The sequence below is a fragment of the Notechis scutatus genome, chromosome 6 (genome assembly GCF_049901735.1).
Source record: "Notechis scutatus isolate UNSWTSFEM ecotype Mainland chromosome 6, rNotScu1.2, whole genome shotgun sequence".
Classification (NCBI taxonomy): Eukaryota; Metazoa; Chordata; class Lepidosauria; order Squamata; family Elapidae; genus Notechis; species Notechis scutatus.
In genome coordinates this window covers 60,677,678-60,702,601 of record NC_142014.1, presented here as the reverse complement: position 1 = coordinate 60,702,601, position 24,924 = coordinate 60,677,678, and the positions used below count along the sequence as shown (strand labels likewise).

Here is a 24,924-nt window from a genome sequence, read left to right as displayed (position 1 = left end):
AGTTTACATACATTATTATATCACATCAGAACTTGATGCCACAATGTCACGACGTTGGTGCACTCAACACGTGTAGCCTGAAAAAAAATCCACAAAATTTGGAACCCAGCAGATGAGCCTAGTAAACAAATCCTTGTGGGCTTATATATAAGAAAACATTCCTGAGCAAAAACTATTCAAACTGAGAAAAAGCTTCAAAGAATAAAACAAATCCTTCACAGTTAATTAACTTTGACATGTGCTGAGCAATTTCTCATCCTCTGAACTGACCTCCCTCTATGTCGAACATTCTTGGAAGGCTTTGAAGATAACTTGGTCTTGGGGCTTGGCAGGTCACCATTTTCAGAAGGTGTGGCATCTTTAATTGGTCCTGGCAGAGGAGTTGGTTCATGTATGATCAGGATGTCATCTTTGTTATGCTGGCCTAAATGCTGCTTTGCAAAATCAAAGCCTTTGACGCTAGGAGCTTGTAGCTAAAGAAGAAAGAAAGAAAGAAAGAAAGAAAGAAAGAAAGAAAGAAAGAAAGAAAGAAAGAAAGAAAGAAAGAAAGAAAGAAAGAAAGAAAGAAAGAAAGAAAGAAAGAAAGAAAGAAAGAAAGAAAGAAAGAAAAGGAAGGAAGATTATTAAAAAAAAATGAGCACTCCTGAGCTTGCACTGTAAGTATGTAAGTTAAAATTTGGCCAATGAATTGAAAGGCCTGCAGAGTAATAGAACAATAAGTAAAATAAATAGAAATGTGTGCACTCCTGGGAAAGCGAGCAAATGATCCTACAAAGGAGAGTCTGAGGCAGCTCAGTGATATGCTCAGTTTGAATTTAGGTCACAGAAAATTAAAAGTTCACTATGACTGCTGCTCAATCGACAGCTTTTTGAGGATATATAATTGTCCAGGAATATCCCTGGAAGCAAAATCATTATAAAATCATTATAAAACTAGAGCTATCCACCTGGTATGATCAAAGCTTTCCCCAGCTTGAGGCTTCCAGAGTTATATCCTGGAAACTGTAGTTTAGAGCTTCTGGAGAGCATCAATTTTAGGAAAGGTACATCCAAAGACATCTCATTGGGGGGGGGGGAGGCTGAAATGGATGATCTTTACAGGTCAAATTGTACTGAAAAATGAAACAGACTCAGTTTTAGTGAGATTCCCACTAAATGTGAATATTGTGCTCTTGAATGTAGATCCTCTTATAGGAAACGACCAGGCTGAGCCCAAGGGAGGGATCTAGCTCATCATCAGTCTTGAGTCCCTTTGCACCCACAAGAGGTCTAACTCTAACCTACCTTGAATTCCTCTGACTCTCATCTACCGCTAATTTGCTTTGACCGTTAATAGATCAGATTCTTGTAGAGAATGTTAGCATGCAATATGGAGTCATTTGAACTTCATTGTTTCCTGATGTATTGTGCCTAACACCTCTGCTTTGGTTATTTCTTGCCTCTGTAGCCCTTCAATTGTTCATACCATTTTTCCTATACTAACAAAATCCACTTTTGTTCTAAGAGGAGTTTCCCAAAGGTTTCCCAAAATATAGTAATGTAAATAAACACATAGAATGCTCAGTTTAAATGTTCTATTCATTATTATTTTTTTAAAAAAAAGAAACACAAAATGGCTCTTATTGAGTAAAGTATACTACCATCCTCATGTTGTCACATAATATCTCCCAACTTGACATTGCAATTTCCAGAATGCTTTTTGTGCGTACTAGGTAAGTTACAACATATCTGGAAGGTGTCACCTTGAAGCAGGTTATTAAAACTGGTCAAGTTGCAGAGAATTCTACTGACAAGTTTAAACCAGCAGATGGAGATAAAAAGCTTTGAAGGGAAAGGTATTTTCAACTTACAGGTATATTACAAAACATTATGTTTTTAGGATAATAGCATAGGCAATAATACAATCCTTGAAATATCTACATCTCTTGACAGTGGTGGTGTTTCTGACTTTCCAATTAGGCAGCCTACTATATTTGAAAGTCTATAAAAAGTCTATAAAAATAGCTAGTGTGCTATAGTTAAAATGCTGAACTTGAACCAGGGGGTCCCAGTTAAGCAATCCCTTTAGCAATAGCACATATATACCACTTCACAGTGCTTCACAGCCCTCTCTAACCAGTTTACAGAGTCAGCATTTTGCCCCCAACCATCTGGGTCCTCAATTTAACCTCAGAAGGATGGAAGGCTGAGTCAACCTTGAGCCTGGTGAGATTTGAACTGCCAAATTGCAGGCAGCCGGCAGGCAGCAGAAATAGCCTGCAGTACTGCGCCACCCCAGCTTTACAACAAGCCACCGGGTGACTATGCACATTTGCCCCCACCCCCACATTATTCTCTCTGATAGGGGTTGTTGTAGGGAGACCCCATGTATATTTCTTGAGTTCTCAGAGAATAGACAGGATGTAAATGCAATACTAGAAAATGCATGCATGTTCTTTTATTACTATTAATAATAAACAATGAACACATAGTATGTTAAACTCTCCCATCCAAATGCTATCCAATCCGGGGACTTCGGCACTTGCCATGAGTGACTAAAAAGTTTGAGGTTGATGGGAGTTGTAATCCAAAATATCTACATGGCAGTAAGTCAGAGAAGGCCATTGTAAAGCAAAACAATTCACTTATCTCCCTTGTTTTCCTTTTTCCTTTTTGATTCATATTGTGCATGATATTGGCTAGGAAGAAGGGATATCTCCCCCTGCTCATTTTTACTGGCTGCACTCAAAGGAAGATAGACAGTTGATTCCTCAAAATGTAACAATCAGTGGCCCTTCAAGCTTAGCCAAAATCAGTCATCTCAATCCATAAACACTTTGACCTTACTATATATAATAAAGAATCCTTTTGTATACAGTCAGAGGAGTCCAGAGCAGCTGTTCATGGATATATTTCTAAAACAGAGGACATGATCCCCCAAACAGCATTACTAAGATCTACAGGTAGACTTAGACATATGACAGATACATTTAGATAGGTTAAGGAAGTATTATGTATAAATATCCCAGCCCCAAGCCATTAAGAGCTTTGTAAATTAAATTGTAACTCAAAGTGCTGAAATGGCTCAAACAGAAACTGCAATTCAATGAGATTACGGTACTGTATCTCACTGACTGAAGATTACTGAATGCCTTTTGTAGCAGCCTTCAGCAATAACATATCTTTCTTTTCCTAATCCTGTATCTGAGGCCACAGAATTTGGAATCATCATGTCTGACGAAAGAAATGCATGCACCTGTAAGTAATATAATACATGCAAAGAAATGGATCTTCTGAAAGAGATGTGATAAAGGACATGAGAGTCAAGATTGGACATTGAATTAGATTTGCAGGTGTGCGGAAGGCAGAGAGGTGAGAGCCAATCATTAGCACATAAGAAGCCTCTTAACAGCTCCAAATAAATGCATAAATATACTTTCAGGTATTTATGGTTTCACAATTTTTATTGTATACTTTCTCTTGAGTCACTTTGAATGATTCTTTCTTAAATCTTTGCACAATCTTGCTCAGGCTGACAGCCATAATTGAACTCGGAGCAGCAAAAATTGGCAGAGCCAGAACCAAAATGATAGCGAAGCAACTTTTAATGAAGTACTAGTATTATGATTTTAAAAAAAGGGCTTCCAATCCCTCCAGGAGGCAGTGCTCATTTCCTTTTTTTTAGCTGTGGGAGCCAGTGTTGTTCAAAGACACTTCCATATGGTCAGCATGGCCATACACCAAGACACATGGAAAAGTGTTACCTTCCCACTGATGTGCTATCTATTTTTCTACTCACATATGCATGCTTTTGAACTGCTAGGTTTGCAGGAGCTCAGGAAAGCAATGGGAGGTCACCATGCTCAGGCCTCAAACCTTGGCTGTCAGCTTTCCAGCTGATAATTCAGCATCTTTTAACCACTGAGCCATCACATCCCTTTTACTATTATGATTTTTTCCCCACTTATTTACTAATATTACTCTTCTCTCACAATAGGAAGTATAATTCACAGGCAATGTTTGGAACGGGGTCTGAAGGTAGCCATGTTGATGCTTTCCTACTTTACATTAATCAACCCAGCCTCTGCTTAGTTTTCAGAAATTTGTTATCCCCAAAGGAATTTAGAATAACAATTCAGATGGCTATCAAAAGCCTTCAAAAACATTTGACTACCTCCATTTAAAATTAAATACGGAAGCTGGGCTAGGATGTAATTTTGCTTTTAGATAATCCTTGTCACTCATGATCATAGAACCCCCAAGGAAGTTTCAGTTTACTTTATTGATTACCACTTGGGTCATATCAAAATGCAGAGTTCCAGACACAAATTATTGCTACAAATAATAAAAACAATTTAAAACAAATTGATAAAAACAATTTAAAATGGAATTGGGGTAAAATACAAGTTAAAATGAAATTGGAATAAAATACAATAATTTAATATATAGATAAATAAAATATGATGAAATTATATTTCGGTGTCACCCCTACAATCTACCACAATCAGTTTCACATATGCCGAACTCAACCGAACCATTTTGCTTAAGTACCATACTGTGTTAAATGTTATTTTCAGATTCTGGCCACACATAAGGTAAGTTGTTTTGATATGGGGAACCCCCCCCACCAAGGGAAAAGTAGCTTCATAATTTATTGACAATACATAGTAATTTGGCATGGATTATACATATAATTATTATATAGACAATTACCTATAAAGGAGTACCTTGTTGTTTGTGTGTATATAAATGTGTATGTTTTATCTACACACACTATATACACAGATCCATATAGAAAATGCCACTTTATTCTATTTTGATACCTACACTGGTAAGAACACTGCCAGAACAGATTGCTTAATGAGAGAGCCTTTGTATGTTTGATCACAGGAATAGTAATATTTCAGATCTGGCAGCTAATCTCTGAGCAGCTCTAGAGACCGAGTAAAATTGTCTTAGTGAATTATGACCTGGCAAAAATGCCAGTATACAGAGTTGGAGAAGACAGGTGTGCATGTTTGTGGGTGACAGAGAGATGTCAGGCAGGAATATTAAAAAAAAAAAAAAAAAGAGGAGGAGGGCTTTTAAGATGGAGGGGATATGCTTCAACTCTTGATGTCCCTTAATCACATCTGTAGAAAATTAAAGCTTCCAAAGCAAAGTATTGGTACTGAAATGATCAGTGAAGAATCACTAAATGATTCTATATCCTAGTTTGAATATTTAACTGTATAATAATTGTGTTTACACAGGAAGTATAGTCAATATTGATCTAGCTCCCCCCCAAAAGTTGACATTCAGTACCCTTATTCCTTAGTCAACCCACCCAGTCAGAACATCTTGCTTATGGGAGTCCTATACAAATTGTGACTTGGAACATAGCTGGCTAGAAAGAAGTGGTTGACAGTGGACTAGTGAGTTTATTATCTTATCTAAATTTGATGTAATAGTCATCCAGGTAACCTGGCTAAGTGAAGAGGACAAATTAGTACAACTCCTGGGTTTTCAGGAACGGGCTTCCCCCACCTGAAATACAAAGAATAAGGGACAACCCTCTGGTGGATTATGAATCTATATTAAGCAAGAATTCCAAGGGCAGTGGGAGAAACTATATAATGAAGAGAAGTTCTCATACTTTCTAGTTGTGAAATTTAGATATGAGGAGTTTGAATTAATATCGGTTAATGTATACATTCCTCCAAACACATCCCTGTATTATAACTCTGACTATTGGACATGTTTAGAAGTAATACTAGATGATATATCCATACCGTATCCTCAAGCCATAATTGCTTGGATATTTTAATGCTAAACTAGGTCTATCTTTGCATGAGTTTGCTCAAAAGAAAGGATTCCCAAAGGAATTTCTTGATAATCATTCTCAGTGGCTTTCTAGAGACAACAAAAGTAATATGCTGGTCTGCTCCTAGTCTCTTTAATTTTCAAAGATAATCTTCAAATCTTGGGAGGTAAGGAAAATAACTATATATACCCTTACACATACCACTCTGCCCACTCAAGTAGCTTCTCTTCTGTGTATCAAGAGATAAAGTTGACCTCTTTTCAGAGGTTACCGTACATTTAGGTGACACCTGCTGTTATTCTTCAAGGAAACAAAGAAAGAATGAAAAAACAAGATAATTACATGCATTCCTTAGTGACCCGAAAGGGTATCTTTGCTAGGAAATACAATGAGAATATTTGAGCCAGATTCAGAAATCCTATGTAAGTTTAGTCAGAAGAAAACACAGTGATTTCCCTTCTTCTCCTTTTGTTCCAGAAAAGAATGAAGCTTTGGTTTATGTGATGTGTATACAACTTAAAACCTGAGATCATACTCACAAATCAATGATTATTTTATATAAAAGTAATAGTTACCAGTTCCAGGATTTCTCTAGATATGTATTTATTTTCACTTTGTTAATATTGTTAACAGTTAAACGAGTAGTTGACATTGTTACCATTAAATGACAATTTAAAAATCTTTTTCATATTATTTAATTTATTGCCCCAGTTATGAGACCATTCAATTGATAAAAAAGAAAACTGTTAGAGGAAGATCACAGTCCTAACCATCAACTCGAAGGTGGGACCTGGGGGTATAGATAGGTTAGCCTTGGCATGTCTGACAACTGATTTCTAATGAAAGCTCATGAATTAAAAAAAGAACCTTTGAAGTTAGGATTTTACATAAGCATGGATGTGTACATGCACAACCAGACTTTAACAGTCAATTATATTGACCCCTTTAATTTAATAAATTCAATTTACAAGCTAAACATGGAGAAAATAAAACTGTGATTATTTACAGATGTTGCCGCTGAATTGTTCTCATTTTCCAAGGAAACAAAATGCTTATTCAGTATGATGATGGGGATCACATCCAGTCAAAGCTCAGTGGGGGGGAAAACAAGATGACTCACAGCAGAGTGGATTATTAACATTTTATGTGCCTTTTATGCAACTATTCAACTAAAAAGGCTCAGAGACATTGGTCTGTAATGAAATCACTGAAGCAATAAGAACTATTGCATTATTACCATCTCAGAAACTCAGTCCCATGTTTTATGTTGCTGCCTTTCCTCCTTCCAAATAGATTCCAAATAATTCTGACTCATTTTCCCCACCTTGAACTATTTTTAACTTGTTCCTTCCAACTGTGTCCTGAAAGCAATTCAAGACTGTTTCTACTTCTTTTTGCAAAGCAGCGTTTAACAACATGTAGGCACAGAGTATGTAGTATACCCCCTTAAACACACATACCCCCGTTGTTTTAACATAGTAAGAATAAAACATAAATGTGGTATCTTCTGAGATAACTGACTTTCAAGATTTGAGATTTCTTTTTTGACTGATGGTCTCAAAAAATCTTGGAAGGTTTTTGGAGGAGAATATTCTTCAACCCAGAAGACTGTGCCCACTGCCAAATCCTGCAGTGATGTCTTTTTCATTTCAACATAACTTGAGCTAAATCTAGAATATATTCCAGATTGAGTGTCGATGTCACCTGTGAGATTTCCAAATTTATCCAAACAATTGAAAAGGATAAATCACTGGGGAGAGCTGATTCTGCCTAACTACTAAAGGCACATTCAGACTGGTTAATACCAGTATTGACTAGTATTTATTTATAGACATAGATTGTTCTCTTCCACTTCCCTAGGATTGAATTCTATCAATCACTGTGCCCTTATATATATATATATAAAAGAAAGTCAAATGTATCTAGCCAATTATCATTCAAGCAGATGATTTCAAGAATAATTAACAAATTGTATGCCAGGCATCTCTTTTAAAAATTAGGCAACTGGCTAGTAAAGGACAATGGCCTGCCCAAAGAGCATTTCAATTTTGGGAAGCCTCTAAAAGGTATAAATAACCAAAATATCATGTGTAAAGTTCTTTAAAATTCCACTTCTGTCTATAATAGGAACCACTTTATCTGAATGTCTTACTTCAGGGGTTTTAATCTTCAACCCCCACAAGATTCAGTTTAAAGTCCCTATATCAATTTTGTCATGCTTCAGCTAAATACATTTTTCCAACCTTAATCTGCCTGCCATTGATTTATGCTATATTGATGGGTACCATAAGTGGAATGACTTTTCATAAGCTCATGAAATACAATTAAATGCATAATGTATTCAAAGTATTCTAGAGCCGTGGTGGCGCAATGGTTAGAATTTCAGTACTGCAGACTAACTCACTGCTTACTCCAGGAGTTCTGAGGTTGACTCAGCCTTCCATCCTTACGAGATCAGTAAAATGAGGGCCCAGATATGCTGACAATTTAAACTGCTTACAGAAGGCTGTAAAGCACTGTGAAGCACTATCGCGATTGCTTTCAGAGAACTTAATGTATGTTACCAATGGCTTATGGGCACTTCTCAAAGCAAAGTTTGGATAATATTTAATTTTAATAAACATGAAATAGCTACTTTTAGGTAAAGTAAATATAGTATTTAAACCTTATTCTTAGACTGATTTCTATTTTAGCACAACCATCATAAAGCAGAGACAACACAAGTCAATGGTGTAAACATCACCGAAGGTGAAAGCTATTGCTGATTTTCCTTCTTCTCTTCTGTTACAATAATGAAAAGAAAAGCTACCCAGCGTTCCAACAAAATCACAATCACTTTCAACCTCACTCATTTTTCCCATGATTAATGAAACGTAGTGAAAATATGAAATATGAAATGGAGTGAAACAATTCTACAATAAACCAATTCCTGTAAACAGGAGGGCAGTTATATTCCCAGACCTATCAAATTGTGCAAAATGGAACAGCTCTCAGCTCTACCTTCCTCATAATATGTATAAAAAGAAGGCAATTCTGAAAGGCTGCAGAGTCATATTACTAGAAGTAATAATAATGTTCTTATGATGCAGGTGAAGGTTGGCTGAAATTATGAACTAGATTTGCATTTGGCAACCTTTGCTTCCATATTTAACCTTTTGGGGAAGATGGGGGAGAACAGGGAGCAAGGCCTTACACCAAGTGGGTGAGGCCATGTCATTTATGAGTGAGACCAAGATCATCCATGTTCTGGAGAAAAAAAATTGCCTTTGCTTTACCTATATTGTACCTATTTTAGGATTTATAATACAGTGATTTACCATCTTAATTTTGTGACTCTAGATCAGAGGTCCCCAAACTTGGCAACTTTAAGACTTCAACTCTCATAATTCTCCAGCCACCATAGCTGGGAGTTGAAGTCCACAAGTCTTAAAGTTGCCAAGTTTGGGGACCCCTGCTCTAGGTAGTTCACAATACAAAACATAACAGAAATAACATTGCATAATCATGGGGATATTTGGAGGGTAATTTCCATCTCAAAATAGACTCAATCATTAAAAAGGCAGAAGTTGGTTCTATTGTTTTTCAGCATTTGCCAAAATTTTGTTACAAATAAGAATTAGGTGTTCTCTCTCTTTTAATTTGTTACAAATATGAATATTAAACTTATACTGTTAAATAATACACAGGCCATGCAAAAAGTATGAACACTGTATATATCAAATGTTAATCAATAACAACTATTTTTTTAAGATGCAACAGGTTTCCTTATTCATAAAGAATTTCCTTGATACCATATCCTGAGGTAATTTTTAGAAGATATTATCTATTACATAACAGCCTTGCAAACTCTAGACCTGGGATCACAAATGTTTAGCTTCACTAGCTTGCATTCTGCAAAATAAGCATTTTATGTCCTTCCATTTATGAACAGGTAATGGCAGCCATATTATAAGAGTACTCTTAATAGTTGTTAGCAAGTCACAAAACACCTACGCATTTTAGAACATTCCCACTTCTCCAATTCTTACCTTCTGACGCTGCTGTATGTTGCTCATGGTATCTGGCTGAAACTCAAGTTTATCTGTGCGGCAAAGCTTCCAGTATAAAATTATGATTATCAATAGCACCACAGCTACAGGGACTACAACCCCAACAATAATCCATAGATTATTCTGTGATTCTGGAGGAGGTTCTTTGACTTGATCTACAGCTATCAAGGGGATTGGGAAAAAGTTAGAATTTATGTACCAAATTCTAGCAGTATTTAAACATAGTGTGAAAGCATTAACATCTAAAATATATTTATCAGACATGAACATTTAGTACTTTAGTCTCATGTAGTCACTCTACCAACTTTTTCCAACTGATGTTCTCCTGATGTATGAGAGAATTGCCAGTGAGATAAATATCCTGAGGTCAAAAGCAAGGTCAGAAGCTATCCAGAGTTTGTGGCTATCTATGCAATCTCACTTCATCTATTCTCACATTCAGTACATTGGTAACAATTATATAAGAAGCTAAATATCTATGGAGATTCTCAGTCATCCAGGTCATGGTTGTTCCAAAGGTGCTTTTTCAAGAGGCAACTGGCCTTTCTGTTTTTTCTTTGAAGAAGTTTCGTTTCTCATCCAAGAAGCTGAAGAAGAAAAACCCAAAAGGCCACTTTCTCAGTCAACCATGACCTGGATGACTGAGAATCTCCATAGACATTGGGACTTAAAGTTCACAGACATCTGGAAGATTGTACCAAAATGTATGATCAACTAAGATATAATCAATTGGATAAAAAGAATTGGAGGAAGGAATTTCTATCTGAAATTTTTATAATTATTGGCAGCCTCTACAACAGGATTTAAATTTGACCATCAGTCTGTATCTCACTGTATCTCAGAAACCATCTTAATGGTTTAATTTCTCATCTTATTAAATAATTTATTCAAAGTGAAGTTCATAAATATTGAATAATCAAATTACATGAATTTGTTTTAAAACCATTATATAAATATTAATGCATTGTAAGACAGACAGCAACCTGTAGAATTCTGAACAAGATAAACATTGCAATTTCTTAATTTTAAAAATTGCAGATATTTTCTATTTTTCTTAACTGCTCATACAAATAGAGGATTTATAAAAGCTATATACCATACCAACTTCAACAGTTTATATAAGAACATATGCTGATAAATTGTAATCTTGCAGAAAATCTATTACTGTTCCTAAAGAAAAAAATAAGCTATCTATAAATATTTCATATTCATATAATATGTGCTGATATAATAAATGCTGACATTTAGTGCCAAAAGCATAACACTCCTTCTCCCCTTCCATATCTGGAAAAGTTGAAGTGCTACAGTGCTTTTGTAAAAATCTACATATAAGCCACAGAACAGAATTATGGGAAAATTAGTTCCATCATGCTAATAACAGAAATATTCTGTGTCTAGGGATCAATCAAAGTAACTACAATGGCTTCAGGCCGTAAACAGTCTTGAGGATCTTTGTAAAGTCTAAGCAATCTGAACTGGATTTCCCCATATATATTTTTTGATCCATTAAGAACAATTATGGATTTCCCCATATATATATATTTTGATCCATTAAGAACAAAAAAGGCATATATTAGAGAAAGTACTTGCTCAGTATGTATTTTTTTGTGAGAAGATATGTACAAACATTTTTATGAGTTTTCATGCAGACTTACTGGGAAAGATGGAATAAATCTATGCATAAAAATGTGAGGCACACCATCGAGTTAGCCATATTTATTGGAATCCCAATGTAAACAATACCCATCAGCCAAACTAGACAAGTTACTAAAGGGCCTACAGTCAGATTTCCTTTACATGCTGTTCTTGTTGTATGGCATGGTGCTTATAGTTTCTGAAAGGCATCATTTAGGGAAAGCTGGTTTAGGGAGTTTAGATCAATTTCTGCTGGGAAGGTAGTCATGACTATGGAGGAGTTACTGTCAATCAATCTGACAATCATTACAGGGTTGCTGTAGCATTCAAATTACAGGGAAGGAGAAACCATACCTCCTACTATGTGCTTCTCAAAGAAAGGATGGTATCCACCTACAATAGTCAAAGAAAAGTAAATCTTCCCCTAAAGCAGGCATGGGACCTAGATTCAGTTCAGGAGCAAGTCCAAGCCAACTACCCAGCTGATGGAGTGATATTAGGAAATGCTGCTTAATGAAGTAACAGCTCCAATAATGTTCTTCCCCGACTCCCACTCTTGGCATTATTAGTTTTTCCTTGCTGGAAGAGTAGCAGACAGAGAGAACAGCTTGTTTGGCACATGCCTTTCTTCCAGTGAGGAAGAGCCTTGCTGGAGAAGCCAGCAGAAGCAATCTTCCTAGATCAGAAGAGATTGCAGGGGAGTTTCTTAAAATCCTATTGGTTTTGTCCATGCCTTCCCTTTCTCCCCCAAGACCACAGGAAAACATGCCACTATTTTCCCAAAGGAAGCTTCTTGATGAAAAGAAAACAGGTCCTGAACTAATAAGCAAGGAGTGTTTCCCTTAAGGAGTTATCTAACCAAATACTGCAAGTCAGTGTTTCTCAACCAGAATGCTAGCTGTGGAATGTTGGGAGTTGATGGCCACATATCTTAAAATTGTCAAGTTGAAAAACACTGATTTCAATGACATTAAACACTTCTAAGTTTGGAAATCTGGTTCAGTCTACACATCCCTAATGTTTAAAGTCATTTTTAATTTGAACATAGCTCAGTTTCACAGTGTTGCATAATGCTCCCTCTCTTATTTGTACTACTATAGTCACATCTTCAGAGTGAAATCAGATAATAATTTAATACAGAGAAAAAAGCACCGTAAAGCCTTAAAAACCAACAATCTACTATGGCAAAATATAGTTCGCGGTGACATAATACTTAATGACGTTATCCTCGACCTGCTATAAATCAACTGAAGATGATGTGCATGTGTGTTGCTGCAAGAAATTTAGGTTGCTATGTCTCCAGAAAGCATTGACTAAACAGTTACCATAGTGAGCAATTAACCACGTAGGGAACTGTTATGTAACAGTGCTTTGCGTTGTGAGGAGAATATTACACTTCCACAGAGTCTAAGGAAACAGAGGTGTTAAAATTCTCCACATCATAGAAGTTGAAACATTGGCACACACAAAAGCAATTTCCCACAAAACTGTATGCATGTAGACTGTTTTCTTGAACATACTGCAAGGATTATTTATTATTGTATTTGTTTGGAGACTCACGCTGAGCCACTGGACCCTGAATGCGATAACCCAGGATGATGGCAGCCTTCTGGATATCCACCCTATTAATCAAATCTGATGCCTTCACAGCACTGAGCCTTTCCCCATCTCGATCTTCCACAAAATAGACCAGCATAATTGGGCTGTCGGCTTCCTCTAAGCGTGACAAATTCACCATCTGAAAAGGCACAAGAATTTCAATTAAAAGTCATGCTAGAAACGTGAAGGACTCCATTTTCATTATTTTTCACCATCTCATACTTTGGGGCGACTTGGGTCATGGATCACTGACACCCCATTCTTTGGGGTGGGATAGGCCATTGTCACATACTTTAGCAAAAAGATCCACACACACAAAGAAACAACACTTTTGGAGTGGTAGGATTTTGGAATATATCATGAATGCTGTAAAAAAAGAAGAATTTGAAGGAGGGGTTTATCCATTCATAAAATCACAGGGAATACTGGTTGTCTTTGACTTATAACAGTTCTTTTAGTGACTGGTGGAAGATACAACAGCACTGAAAAAAGTGACTGGTGGAAGATACAACAGCACTGAAAAAAGTGACTTATGACTGTTTTCCCACCCTTATGACTGCTGCCATATCCCCATGGTTACATGGCTAAGGGAGAAAATAAGAAACACTACATTTTTCTACAGTATCTTGCTAACGGTTGTAGTTTTTCTGATTATTGACTTCCCGTTCATTGAAACATTCACATTATTCTATTTTCTATAGTAACTGTAGGTGACAATGTGCTAAGGAGAAAAATAATCCTGACATCATCTTACTATCTTTGGAGAATGAGAGGAGCTGAGAATAACAGCACAGAAAGCCAAAGAATAACAAGCAAAAAATTTCATTTACTGAACACTAACAAAAGAACAATATGAAACAAACCCCTACTCAGCCTAAATTAATTCAAATTAAAATTCTGCTTACGCATGTCACAGTGTAAGCCCCAGCAAATGAAAAAGCAGCATCAATAAAATGAAATTCAAAGCATTTGGGGCATGAGAAAGATTTAAAAAAGAGCTGATGGTGATGGTGATGATGATTTACTACAAAAATTACTATTATTGATGTCTTTCCCAACTTAAGCTTCACTCCCATTTTCTTTGAAATACCTGCACAATGTTCTTCCCAGCAAAAGTTGCTCTTCTCCATCTTCGCCCTCGGCCCGTAGCCTCATTCAACAAGTGGGCTAGCTTTCGTTCCATCTCAGCCTGAAAAACTTCTTCTTCAACTTTCTGATTGACAACTCCCAGAACAACTAAGTTGAAATAAGCATTGAAATAGAAAAAAAATGTATGCTTTTAAAGGATGCTTGAAATGTTCACCTTGACATCATAGGTAAACTGCACATTTCTTGTCATTAGAGTAATATTCAAAATGGTAAACAGAAGATTTATTATTTGGGAAACGGCAACTATATCTTTGCTAATTGTTACACCTGGAAGTGCTTCATGAAGAATCTGAGTTCTACAAAAGTTTCGTGCATAGATTTTAATGCAGTATAATAATTTAAAGGATAGGAAATAGTGCCACCAAGTGCTTATGCCTACACCATCTTCAGAAGACCCTTGAGATCCTCATACTAAATAATTTTTAACACAGCTGAAATTTTATAAGACTTTCATAAGAGATAAGGGTAATCACCTGAAGTCTCATGAAATTTCAGATTTTATAGTGAATGCATGGGAATAACTGAAATGATTCTGGTCATTTTAAAAGTATTTATATTTTCTGGCACTTATGTCTCTTTTTACAGTAGTCACTAGATAATGGCTAGTACCTGAAAGGTTTGACAATTTCCATTACCGTATAGAACTTTGACCTGAATAAAGGGTATAAACAATTAGGAATTTGTATGTGTGTGTGTGTGTGTGTGTGTGTGTGTGTGTTCACGCCTTCAAGTCAGCCTTCACTACTAGCAACTCTGGACTAATCCTTGCAGTTTACTTGGCAGGGATTTGGGAAGTGTTGGCTATTGCTTACTTCATAGGACTCAGAGTGACTGACTCAAGGAGATCCAACTACTGTACCAAACTGACTCTCATACAAACCACTAGAGCAAGGGTGTCAAACTGGCGGCTTGCGGGCCGGTTACCTCCCGCGTAGGCCACACCCACCTGGGCTCCACAAAGGCAAAAAATGTCATGATACGTCACATGATATCACATGATGTGATCAAATTTGACACCCATGACTAGGAGATAATAAATTGTACTTTTACTTCTCACATCTTTTTCCTGAAATTCACTCTGCATACCTATTAGTTTTTTTCTCTATTGATCCTTATTAATCCTTAAGATTAAGAATTACATCATGTAATTAACCTCTGCAATAGATGGTTTTCTATTGGGCATGTGAATGTTTAAATTTACCTGTCTCTCCATTTTTGTGATAGTGCATTTTTCTCTGTTTCTCTTTATGCAAACTAGTAGGGACATTTGCAATGTCTGCCTTCCAAGTTATTGTTTCAAACCACAAACTGTTAAAATCATCAAACTGTTTAGTGCAAACTGGGCCATTAAAGAGTAAACACAAATATTGCTGTCAAATGTAGTTCAACCCCACTAATACTTCCTTCAATATTTGTTCGTATCAGAAATTCTCCCAGTAAATGAATGATTAATTATTCAGAACTTATGTATTTACTGCTGAATATAATATTGAAAGAAAAATTTAAAATTGAATCTGTGTGTAGTGAAAACTCCAGACTGAGTAGAAAATCTAGACTGCCCAAGAATCTATGGATGTGAGCAAGAAATAGTAGCATAAAAGGAGGATTAAGATAGACATGTAGGCAAAAATTAGTCAGGAGGGAAATGGAAGAATACAAGCTGTAAAAACAGCTGAAAGAGGAAATGGCTAACCAGGGAAAATTAACTGAATGGGATAACAGGAAAGCTAACTGAATTGGAAAACAGGAAAGGCAAAACTAAAACTAAAAAACAGGAAAAATCTATTATTTTAGGAATCCATAGAAAAACTCAGAACTTAAAACAGGTAACTGAGCATACATAATGAACTGGTTAATATTATTTGACACACCTTGCATATATTAGCTGCTAATTTTAATGTACATGCAATGTATGGTTCAGTATTTTTAAGGAAAGTAGCAGGAAATATGTAGGAGGAAGAGTGTAACCTCATAATACCTCAGCCAATGGGGAATGAAGAGGGATGTGGCAGTCGGGACAGGGTTGTATAAAGAAGGGAATATTTTGGGTTGGAACTTTGGAGAACCACGCTTTGAAAAGTTTTTCTCCTGTTTGTTGCAATAATCAAAACAAAAGACCTTCACTGAGTCTTGACTAGTCGTTGATCAGGCGAGTTTGCCTCTGGTCATAAAGGAAAGTAGCCAGGAGCACATGACACTGCTAAAACTCTCATTGTGTTTATCTCTTTGTCTCTTTGTACCCTCGGGTTAACCCAAACTATGTATTATACATACATAAAGTTTTTGAATCAAGGTACCTAAAATCCACTAACTTAAAAAAAATAGAAAAATTCTGGGAGCCACTACTACTGTGGAATTGAGACTAGCACAATACCACTGAGAAAGAAAAACAAGAAATCCAAGAAGAAACCAGCATGGCTGCACAAAGATCTCTCTGGCAAATTGAAAGAAAAAAAGGACAAGTACAAAAAGTGGAAAGAAGGACATACAACTAAGGCAGAATATCAGCAGATAGCCAGAATCTGCAAAGACGAAGTCAGGATAGCAAAGGCTCAGAACGAACGAAGACTTGCAACAAAAGTCAATAAAAAAAAGTTTCTTCCAACATATAAATAACAAGAAAAAAATCAAGGAAACAGTCAGCCCACTAAAGAGAGAAGATGGCAAGGAAGTAACATGCAACAGAGAGAAAGCAGAACTGCTTAACTCATTCTTTGCATCCATCTTCACGCAAAGAGAAACTATAGCTCAACCCACCAAAAATATAGCTGTAAAAGACAGACCAGAAATAAAAGTTAAAATAAGCAAACAAATAGTAAGAGAACACCTGTCTGATCTTGATGAAAAAAAATCACTGGGGCCTGATGGATTACATCCCAGAGTTTTAAAGAAGCTGGAAGAGGTCATCTCAGAACCACTGCACCATATCTTTCAAAAATCCTGAAGCACCGGGGAACTACCAGAGGACTGGAAAAGAGCTGATGTGGTTCCCATCTTCAAAAAAGGGGAAAAAACAGACCCAGGAAACTATAGACCAATCAGCCTAACATCAATACCGGGGAAGATACTGGAAAAGATAATAAAAAACCAGATCTGCCAACATCTAGAAACAAGTAAAGTAATAGCTAGCAGTCAGCACGGGTTTGTTAAGAACAGACCATGCCAAACCAATCTTATTTCATTCCTCAACAAAGTGACTAAATTAGTAGACCAACAAAATACTGTGGACATAATATATTTAGATTTCAGCAAGGCATTCAACAAAGCAGACCACAACCTACTTCTTAGTAACCTAGAAAAAAGTGGAATAGATAGCACCACCACTAAGTGGACTCGCAACTGGCTGGCAAACTGTACTCAATGAGTAGTCCTTAATGGGTCTAAGTCTACATGGAGGGAAGTAAGCAGTGGGGTGACACAAGGTTCCTTCTTAGGCCCAGTACTCTTCAATATCTTCATTAACGACTTAGATGAGGGAACAGAAGGGGAACTTACCAAATTTGCAGATGATATTAAGCTGGCAGGAATAGCTAACACCCAAGAAGATAGGCTCAAGATCCAGATGGATCTTGACAAACTAGAACACTGGGCCATATCTAACAAAATGAAATTCAATGTAGAGAAAAGTAAAGTCCTACACTTAGGCAAGAAAAACCAAAAGTACACATATAGACTGGGTGAAACCAGGCTCAATAGCAGTAACTGTGAGAGGGAACTTGGAGTCTTAGTGGACAACCAGCTAAATATGAGCCAGCAGTATGCAGCAGCAGCCAAAAAAAGCTAATGCAATCCTAAATTATATTAACAGAGAGATACAATCAAGATCAAGGGAAGTACTAATACCACTCTATAAAGCCTTAGTAAGACCACACCTAGAGTACTGCATCCAGTTTTGTTCACTACATTATAAAAAAGGTGTTGAGACTCTAGAAAAAGTACAGAAAAGAGCAACCAGGATGATTAGGGGACTGGAGGCTAAAACATACAACGAACGGTTACAGGAACTGGGCATGGCTAGTCTAGTAAAGAGAATGACCAGGGGAGACATGATAGTGGTCTTCCAATATTTGAGGGGCTGCCACAGGGAGGAAGGGGTCAAGCTATTTTCTAAAATGACTGTAGGCCAGACAAGGAATAATGGATGGAAACTGAACAAGGAGAGATTTAACCTGGAAATAAGGAGAAACTTTCTGACAGTGAGAACCAATGGAACAGCTTGCCCTCAGAAGTTGTGGGAGCGCCATCACTTGAGATTTTTAAGAAGAGATTGGACTGCCATTTGTCAGAAATGGTGTAGGGTCTCCCGCTTGGGCGGGGGGTTGGACTAGATGACCTACAAGGTCCCTTCCAATTCTGATTATTTGTTAAATCTGTTAATCTGTTAACAGTGTTATTTGCAAAGTTGTGGCAATTGCAGTATCCCCGTGGTCATGCAATCATGATTTCTGATAAACGTCAATGGGGAAGCCAGCAGGAAGCCAGAAGTCACTCCTGCACCTGCTGCTTTTTTGACTGCCCGTGGTCATTCTATTTATCTGCTTAGGTAAATAAATATTGACTTATTATTGAATTTACCATTTGCCATTATAAATATTTTTTTAAATTTATGGTTTTTTAAAATTTATTTACTCTTCTTAAGTGATCACAGGGCTGTCCAGGATTTGAGTAAAAATACATTGTCAGCCTAAAATGGAATGTTCATTCTAATCATATCACACTGCACTGCCTTTCTCTCAAAGCATGTCACAGGGTTACCTATTATAATTCAAACTTACACAAATATAGATCTGCTATGCACTGAAAAATAATATCTTTATACCCACATATTTCACTAGACATTTTTTTACATGCGAAGATCTGTTCTTAACCAAAAAAGGAAGCAAAAATGATTCGTGTTATTCTGAATATGGAATTAGGCATTTTAAAGAATAAGGAGCAGCTTCCTGTATTCAGTTTCTTCCTCTGTCATGATGTGGCAGTACTCATCCTGCATCTTGACATTATGATGATCGATCTCATCAACCCCTCACTGTGGCAGGCTGTCAAAGCTTCATTCACATACAGAAAGAAATGTCTGTCCTAGAAAATTTATCTTCTCAAAATTCAGGAGTTTGGAGTAGAACAGTGAAGAACAGAGGTCCGAAAAAAATAAGCTGCTTTTATAACAAATACCAAAGAAGCTCTAGTAACGAAGATCACCAACTGCAGAATCTGGAATCAAGTCATATTTATATCCAAACCAGAGTTTAATTGTTATGTCTCTTCCTCCCACTCCTATGTTATTATGGATTTCTTCCATTCACTTTTTGACCTAAGATGTGGAAGGCAACTGCACAATATTTTGATTAGAGGCCTTCTTGCCTCCAGCGTTGGCATCTTCTGCTCTCTTGTCCGTATGGAGTAACGTGCAGACATATACGCTGTATACACTGTGACTTCACATGATTACACATTACAGAGACAAATGAGTACCTGTAACTAAACTAAAATATCTGGCAGTGGCCCTACAGCAAGTACTATGCTTCACAGTCAGTTATATCTTCCATTTCTGGATGTTTAATCATTATCAGGACTGAAAAAAGTAGAAATTATAATAATCTGTTGTGGTAATATATTTTATTAATCATTTTATCATTTTCTGTAAGGCCTTTGTATAACTAGCAGTAAGTCTAGGAAGATGTGGGCATTCTTGGTGGGGGTAGGAGTATCTTTGCTCAGAGTGCCTCATTCTGTTTTGATTCTGCCAGTTTAGAAGGAATAGGAAAATGGGTGAAAGTTCAAGGTACAAGATACACAGTTGTGCTTTCTCATGGGACTTTCCAAACTTTCCCATGAGACTTTCCGTGGCTGAATGATCTCACCCTAGCAAGGTAACATCTGGGACTTTCCAAGATTGTGTGTTCTCATGCTGGTGAAGTAATCTCCTGTTGAGGTCATTGTTTTCTGAATATGCATACTGTATATTTTGCTTGTGTTTTTTCTCAATAAATACTGCTACCTGAGTTCTCTCAGGGTTGGCATTTTTCACAGAGACAGTTCCCTGTGTCTCATTTCAATGTCAAACCACCATAAATGGTGACCCCGACGTGATAGCTTGGAAGGCTATACGTTTCCCGCATCCTATACTCATCGTCGCGGACGTCGATTGGGCCCTCATCTTCTTCGCTGGACGAAGATAGATTCTTTTCGTGAGTATGGGGGAGATCTCTCGAAGGCTCAGAAAGAGCACATCAGGGAATTGAGAGGGATCATTGGGAATAGTTTTGGGTTTGGAATTGGCAGTAGGGGTTGTGCTGTAGGAAAGAAAGAAATTGAGGACTTACTACAGTATGTTTGGAAAAATATTAAGTCATATCCGGAGGGAGGTAGTATTAAAGTAGAGTCCTGGAAAAAGATAGGAAATTTTTGCACGAGGAGCCTCGTGCCCCTTCTTCAATTTTGTTAACCTGGAGGGTGATAATGGATGCATTAGCTACTTATGAACAACCGCTCCTATCACCCCCGAAGAAGGTTTGCCGCTTTACCATGCGGTACGTTTGTTGCCGCCGACGGCACCTCCAGATAAATCTGGGGGACTGTCTAGCGCTAGAAATACTTTGTCAGAGGATAAGAGTTTACCTTTAAGGGTTCAGGTGGATGCTGTTACTGCAGCTATTCAAGAAGCAAAGAATAGAGGGAATTATCAGGAGATGATTTGGTGGAGTTTGGAGTAGAAGTTCAACTTAATCCAGTGGAAATTGTCATGGATGCTGCATTAAATCCAGCGGGAGTGGAAGCCTTTACAGCTCAGAATTTTGAGGGAAGTTAAGCAAGCAGCAAAAGAATATGGTGTTAGAACGCCATATACTCAGGCATTGTTAGAAGCAGTTGGTTATGGAAATAAAATGATTCCGGCTGACTGGAAAGCTCTGTTGAATATGATTTTAACTCCAGCTCAATATTTGGTGTTAGATCAGAAATGGAGACAGCTGGCAGTCCAGAGGGGAACAGCAAATGTTACCCCAGATCAGCTTTACGGAGCTGGTAATTTTACAACAGTGGAACAACAGAGAGATGGTATGCCTGAGGAAGGGTTCATTCTTCTCCCACAAATAATTTTTCAAGCCATAGGGTCTCTCCTGACGGCGAAGGTGGTGAGAAGACCTTTACTAACATCAAACAAGGGAACAATGAACCCTATGAAAATTTCATTAGCAGATTGAAATTGGCTATTGAAAGACAAATTGATAATCAATTCGCCCAGAAAGAGTTGCTTTTAAGTTAGCAGTAGAACAAGCTAACACAGATTGCAAAAAGATTTTAAATCCACTGGTAGCAAGTGGGGAGCGAGAAATCGCAGATTTGATTAATGCATGTAGGAAGGTTGGGAGTCAGTCTTTTAACATGGAAACTTTGGCTCTGGCTTTACAAACAGGACATGCTCAAAAGGGGAATTGTTTCAATTGTGGGAAGCCTGGACATTTTAAAGCGCAATGTCGGGCTCCTGGAGGAGGTCAAAGTCAGCAGAATAAGAGATCAATGGGACAGGGTGTTCGTCCTAAATCAGTGTGCCCGAAATGTAAGAAAGGATACCATTGGGCATATCAGATGCTCCTACAATTTTTACTGATGGAGGGAAAGTTTTGGTGCTTGTGTTTGGAAAGATAAATCTGAATTTGGCATACAAAAGTGACATCAGAGCAGAAGTCTGCCCAGCAGGCAGAACTTGCTGCTGTAGTTTTGGCTTTTCAAAATTTTCACAATCAGGATTTTAATTTAATAGTGGATTCATTGTATGTGTATAATTTGTTACCCTTTGTAGCAGGTTCTTATTTGTCTCCTGGAATATCACCTGCTATTTTAAGATTGCTTTTGCTGTTACAAGGATGTTTGGAGCAGCGTGTGAATGTGTGTTTTGTTGCTCAAATGCCACGCTCAAGACCATGTTGACTAAATTAAATAAAAAAGGAGGGAAGCTCCTGGGGCTTCCGCGATTTGGGGCTTCCGCGATTCAAGATCAATTAAATCTAGCTTTGTATACTTTAAATTTTTTAAATTTGTCTGGTAACCCCCTGCGGCGCGCCAGCAGGCATTTTTCTTCTCCTTCTACAGATGCAGTGAGACCTCGGGTGTTGGTGCGGTTCCTTCCGGATCCGGCATGGGTCCCTGCTGAGCTGATAACGTGGGGACGTGGTTATGCAGCAGTTGAACATCTTGGTCAAATTCGTTGGGTTCCTGGTCGGTGCGTTCGACCTGATCATTCGCAGGCACCTGTGAAGGAAGTTTCGGAGGAGCAGGATGGCGCATCTGTGGTTCCTGATCCTGCTGATTCTGCCTAATCTGTCCTGGGCTGCTCGGGTGCGGAGAGAGCAGCGACAGCATGTTCAGCGTGCCGGAGATTTGGGCGATGATTTGTGGACAGATAATAATTACATTAAAGATTTGCGCTCAACTGCCAAAAAACTTGAACATCACCAATTGTTGGTTGTGTATGCACCTTCCTGGGAGAGTGGGAGAAGGACTAACATTGCATGGAGTGCCTTTTGAGGAAAAAGCAACCTGGAGAAAACAGTTGTCTTGTACTACAACAGAGCAATTCCAGATCCTAACCATGGGAGGTAATCTATGGACACAAATTTCTCGAGGTCTTATCCCGCCTTTGGGAATTGCTATGAACTATAGGGATATTCATATTTTAAATAATTTTACTGTTGCTATGTTTAATGATACTATAAAGAATATTAAGATGATTAATGTAGAAATGTCTGAAATTCGTACAGTTACTTTGCAAAATCGATATGCTTTAGATATTATGTTAGCTGCTCAAGGAGGAGTTTGTGCTTTAATTCATTCACATTGTTGTGTTTTTATACATAATTATGAGCCAAACATTACAAAGACTGTTCAGGACATGGAAGATCGTATTGCTCAGCATCAATCTGGAGCCGATGGGTTTAATGCATCATTCTGGGACAGTTTGTGGTCCTGGCTTCCTGATGGATCATGGTTTCGCTCCTTATTGCAAGGGGTTGTTATTATTATTGCTATATGTATCTTATTATGTTGTTTTATTCAATGTATTCCTAATCTATTACAAATGTGTACCTCAGTCTTCCGGCGTGTGGGATCAGGTCATGAGGGAACTGTGTACTATGCCACTAAAACACCCCTATCTTTGAATAAATAAAAAAGGAGGGAATGTGGTAATATATTTTATTAATCATTTTATCATTTTCTCTGTAAGGCCTTTGTATAACTAGCAGTAAGTCTAGGAAGATGTGGGCATTCTTGGTGGGGGTAGGAGTATCTTTGCTCAGAGTGCCTCATTCTGTTTTGATTCTGCCAGTTTAGAAGGAATAGGAAAATGGGTGAAAGTTCAAGGTACAAGATACACAGTTGTGCTTTCTCATGGGACTTTCCAAACTTTCCCATGAGACTTTCCGTGGCTGAATGATCTCACCCTAGCAAGGTAACATCTGGGACTTTCCAAGATTGTGTGTTCTCATGCTGGTGAAGTAATCTCCTGTTGAGGTCATTGTTTTCTGAATATGCATACTGTATATTTTGCTTGTGTTTTTTCTCAATAAATACTGCTACCTGAGTTCTCTCAGGGTTGGCATTTTTCACAGAGACAGTTCCCTGTGTCTCATTTCAATGTCAAACCACCATAATCTGTACTGAGAAATAATTCAATTGAGAAGGTTGAGGATAAATTTTCTCTTCTAGGGAATTAAAGCACACTTCTTGTGCCATAACTTTTGAGCATTTATTCTCTCTGTCACTTTGTTCTATGAAAGGGGTTTCATAATTAGACAATCATTGGATCAGACTCAGAAAGTATCACAGGCTAAAAGGCAATCAATAAAACAGCCATTGTGCCCTTCCTCCAACTGGCTAACATTATTTCTTTGGCCAATGGTCAGTAAAAGAGGAAGAATGGAGACCATTAGTGAAATCTTAGTTGATCACCTTTGCATTAACTTCAAGGAAATCAACTGAGACTTTGGCCATTGCTATTCATATCTGCATTTTAAAAATACAAGGAAATATTAATGATATATTCTCTATTACTCTGATAATATCATGTGGAGAGATTATTCAGTTATATGATACATACCTGTTCTTACCCAGGAAGATTTCATCAAGTGTGAAGTATTCAGTTGGGGGTAATAAACAGCTGGAAATTTAAAGAAAAATGAGAGAAGGGGAAAAGAAATACATATAAAAACAAGAACCAGAGAGACAACAAACCAGTATGAAGAGAGCATTTTATAATTCATAGTAAAACAGTGAAATAACTTGGCCACGGTCCTAGGGAAAAATCAATTGACCAAGATAATAATTACCACCAGTTTTATGTTCTGACCATTAAACTAAATTAATTTAAATCCCACAGAGCTATTATATGCTTTCATATTAGGCAATACCAGAGAGGGGAAGAAATTGTACTGTATAAAATTAACAAGTTGCACATAATAGCTAGGCTTCCTGTCTAGACAAACACAGTGACTGCCTCAACATATTATTTTCCGGAATCTGGTACGTGTACAGTGGCATTAAACATTAATAGCATCTGATTCAATGTGTAAAATTCTATGATGAAATAATGTATTCTTTAATCCCTTTTTCTGATCTAAAATTAATCTTACTACTTTATTTTTTTTCCTCCCAAATGGAATAAAAAAATTGGCAATGTGATAAATGTGAGTAAAGATACTGCTGGGGCTGAAG

General features: G+C 37.4%; 1 protein-coding gene across 4 annotated transcripts in view; it reads right to left on the bottom strand.

The window, feature by feature from the left end:
- The window catches only part of KIAA1549 (KIAA1549 ortholog), a 130,801-nt gene that overhangs the window by 26,940 nt on the left and 78,937 nt on the right, over positions 1-24,924 (bottom strand). For all 4 annotated transcript variants that reach the window (XM_087968485.1, XM_087968484.1, XM_026692977.2 and 1 more), the window contains exons 7-11: positions 24,311-24,370; positions 14,156-14,301; positions 13,027-13,204; positions 9,811-9,992; positions 271-473 (exon numbers count right to left, since the gene is read on the bottom strand). In XM_087968485.1, the coding sequence (XP_087824611.1) occupies positions 271-473; positions 9,811-9,992; positions 13,027-13,204; positions 14,156-14,301; positions 24,311-24,370 (769 nt within the window). The remainder of the gene's footprint in view (positions 1-270; positions 474-9,810; positions 9,993-13,026; positions 13,205-14,155; positions 14,302-24,310; positions 24,371-24,924) is intronic.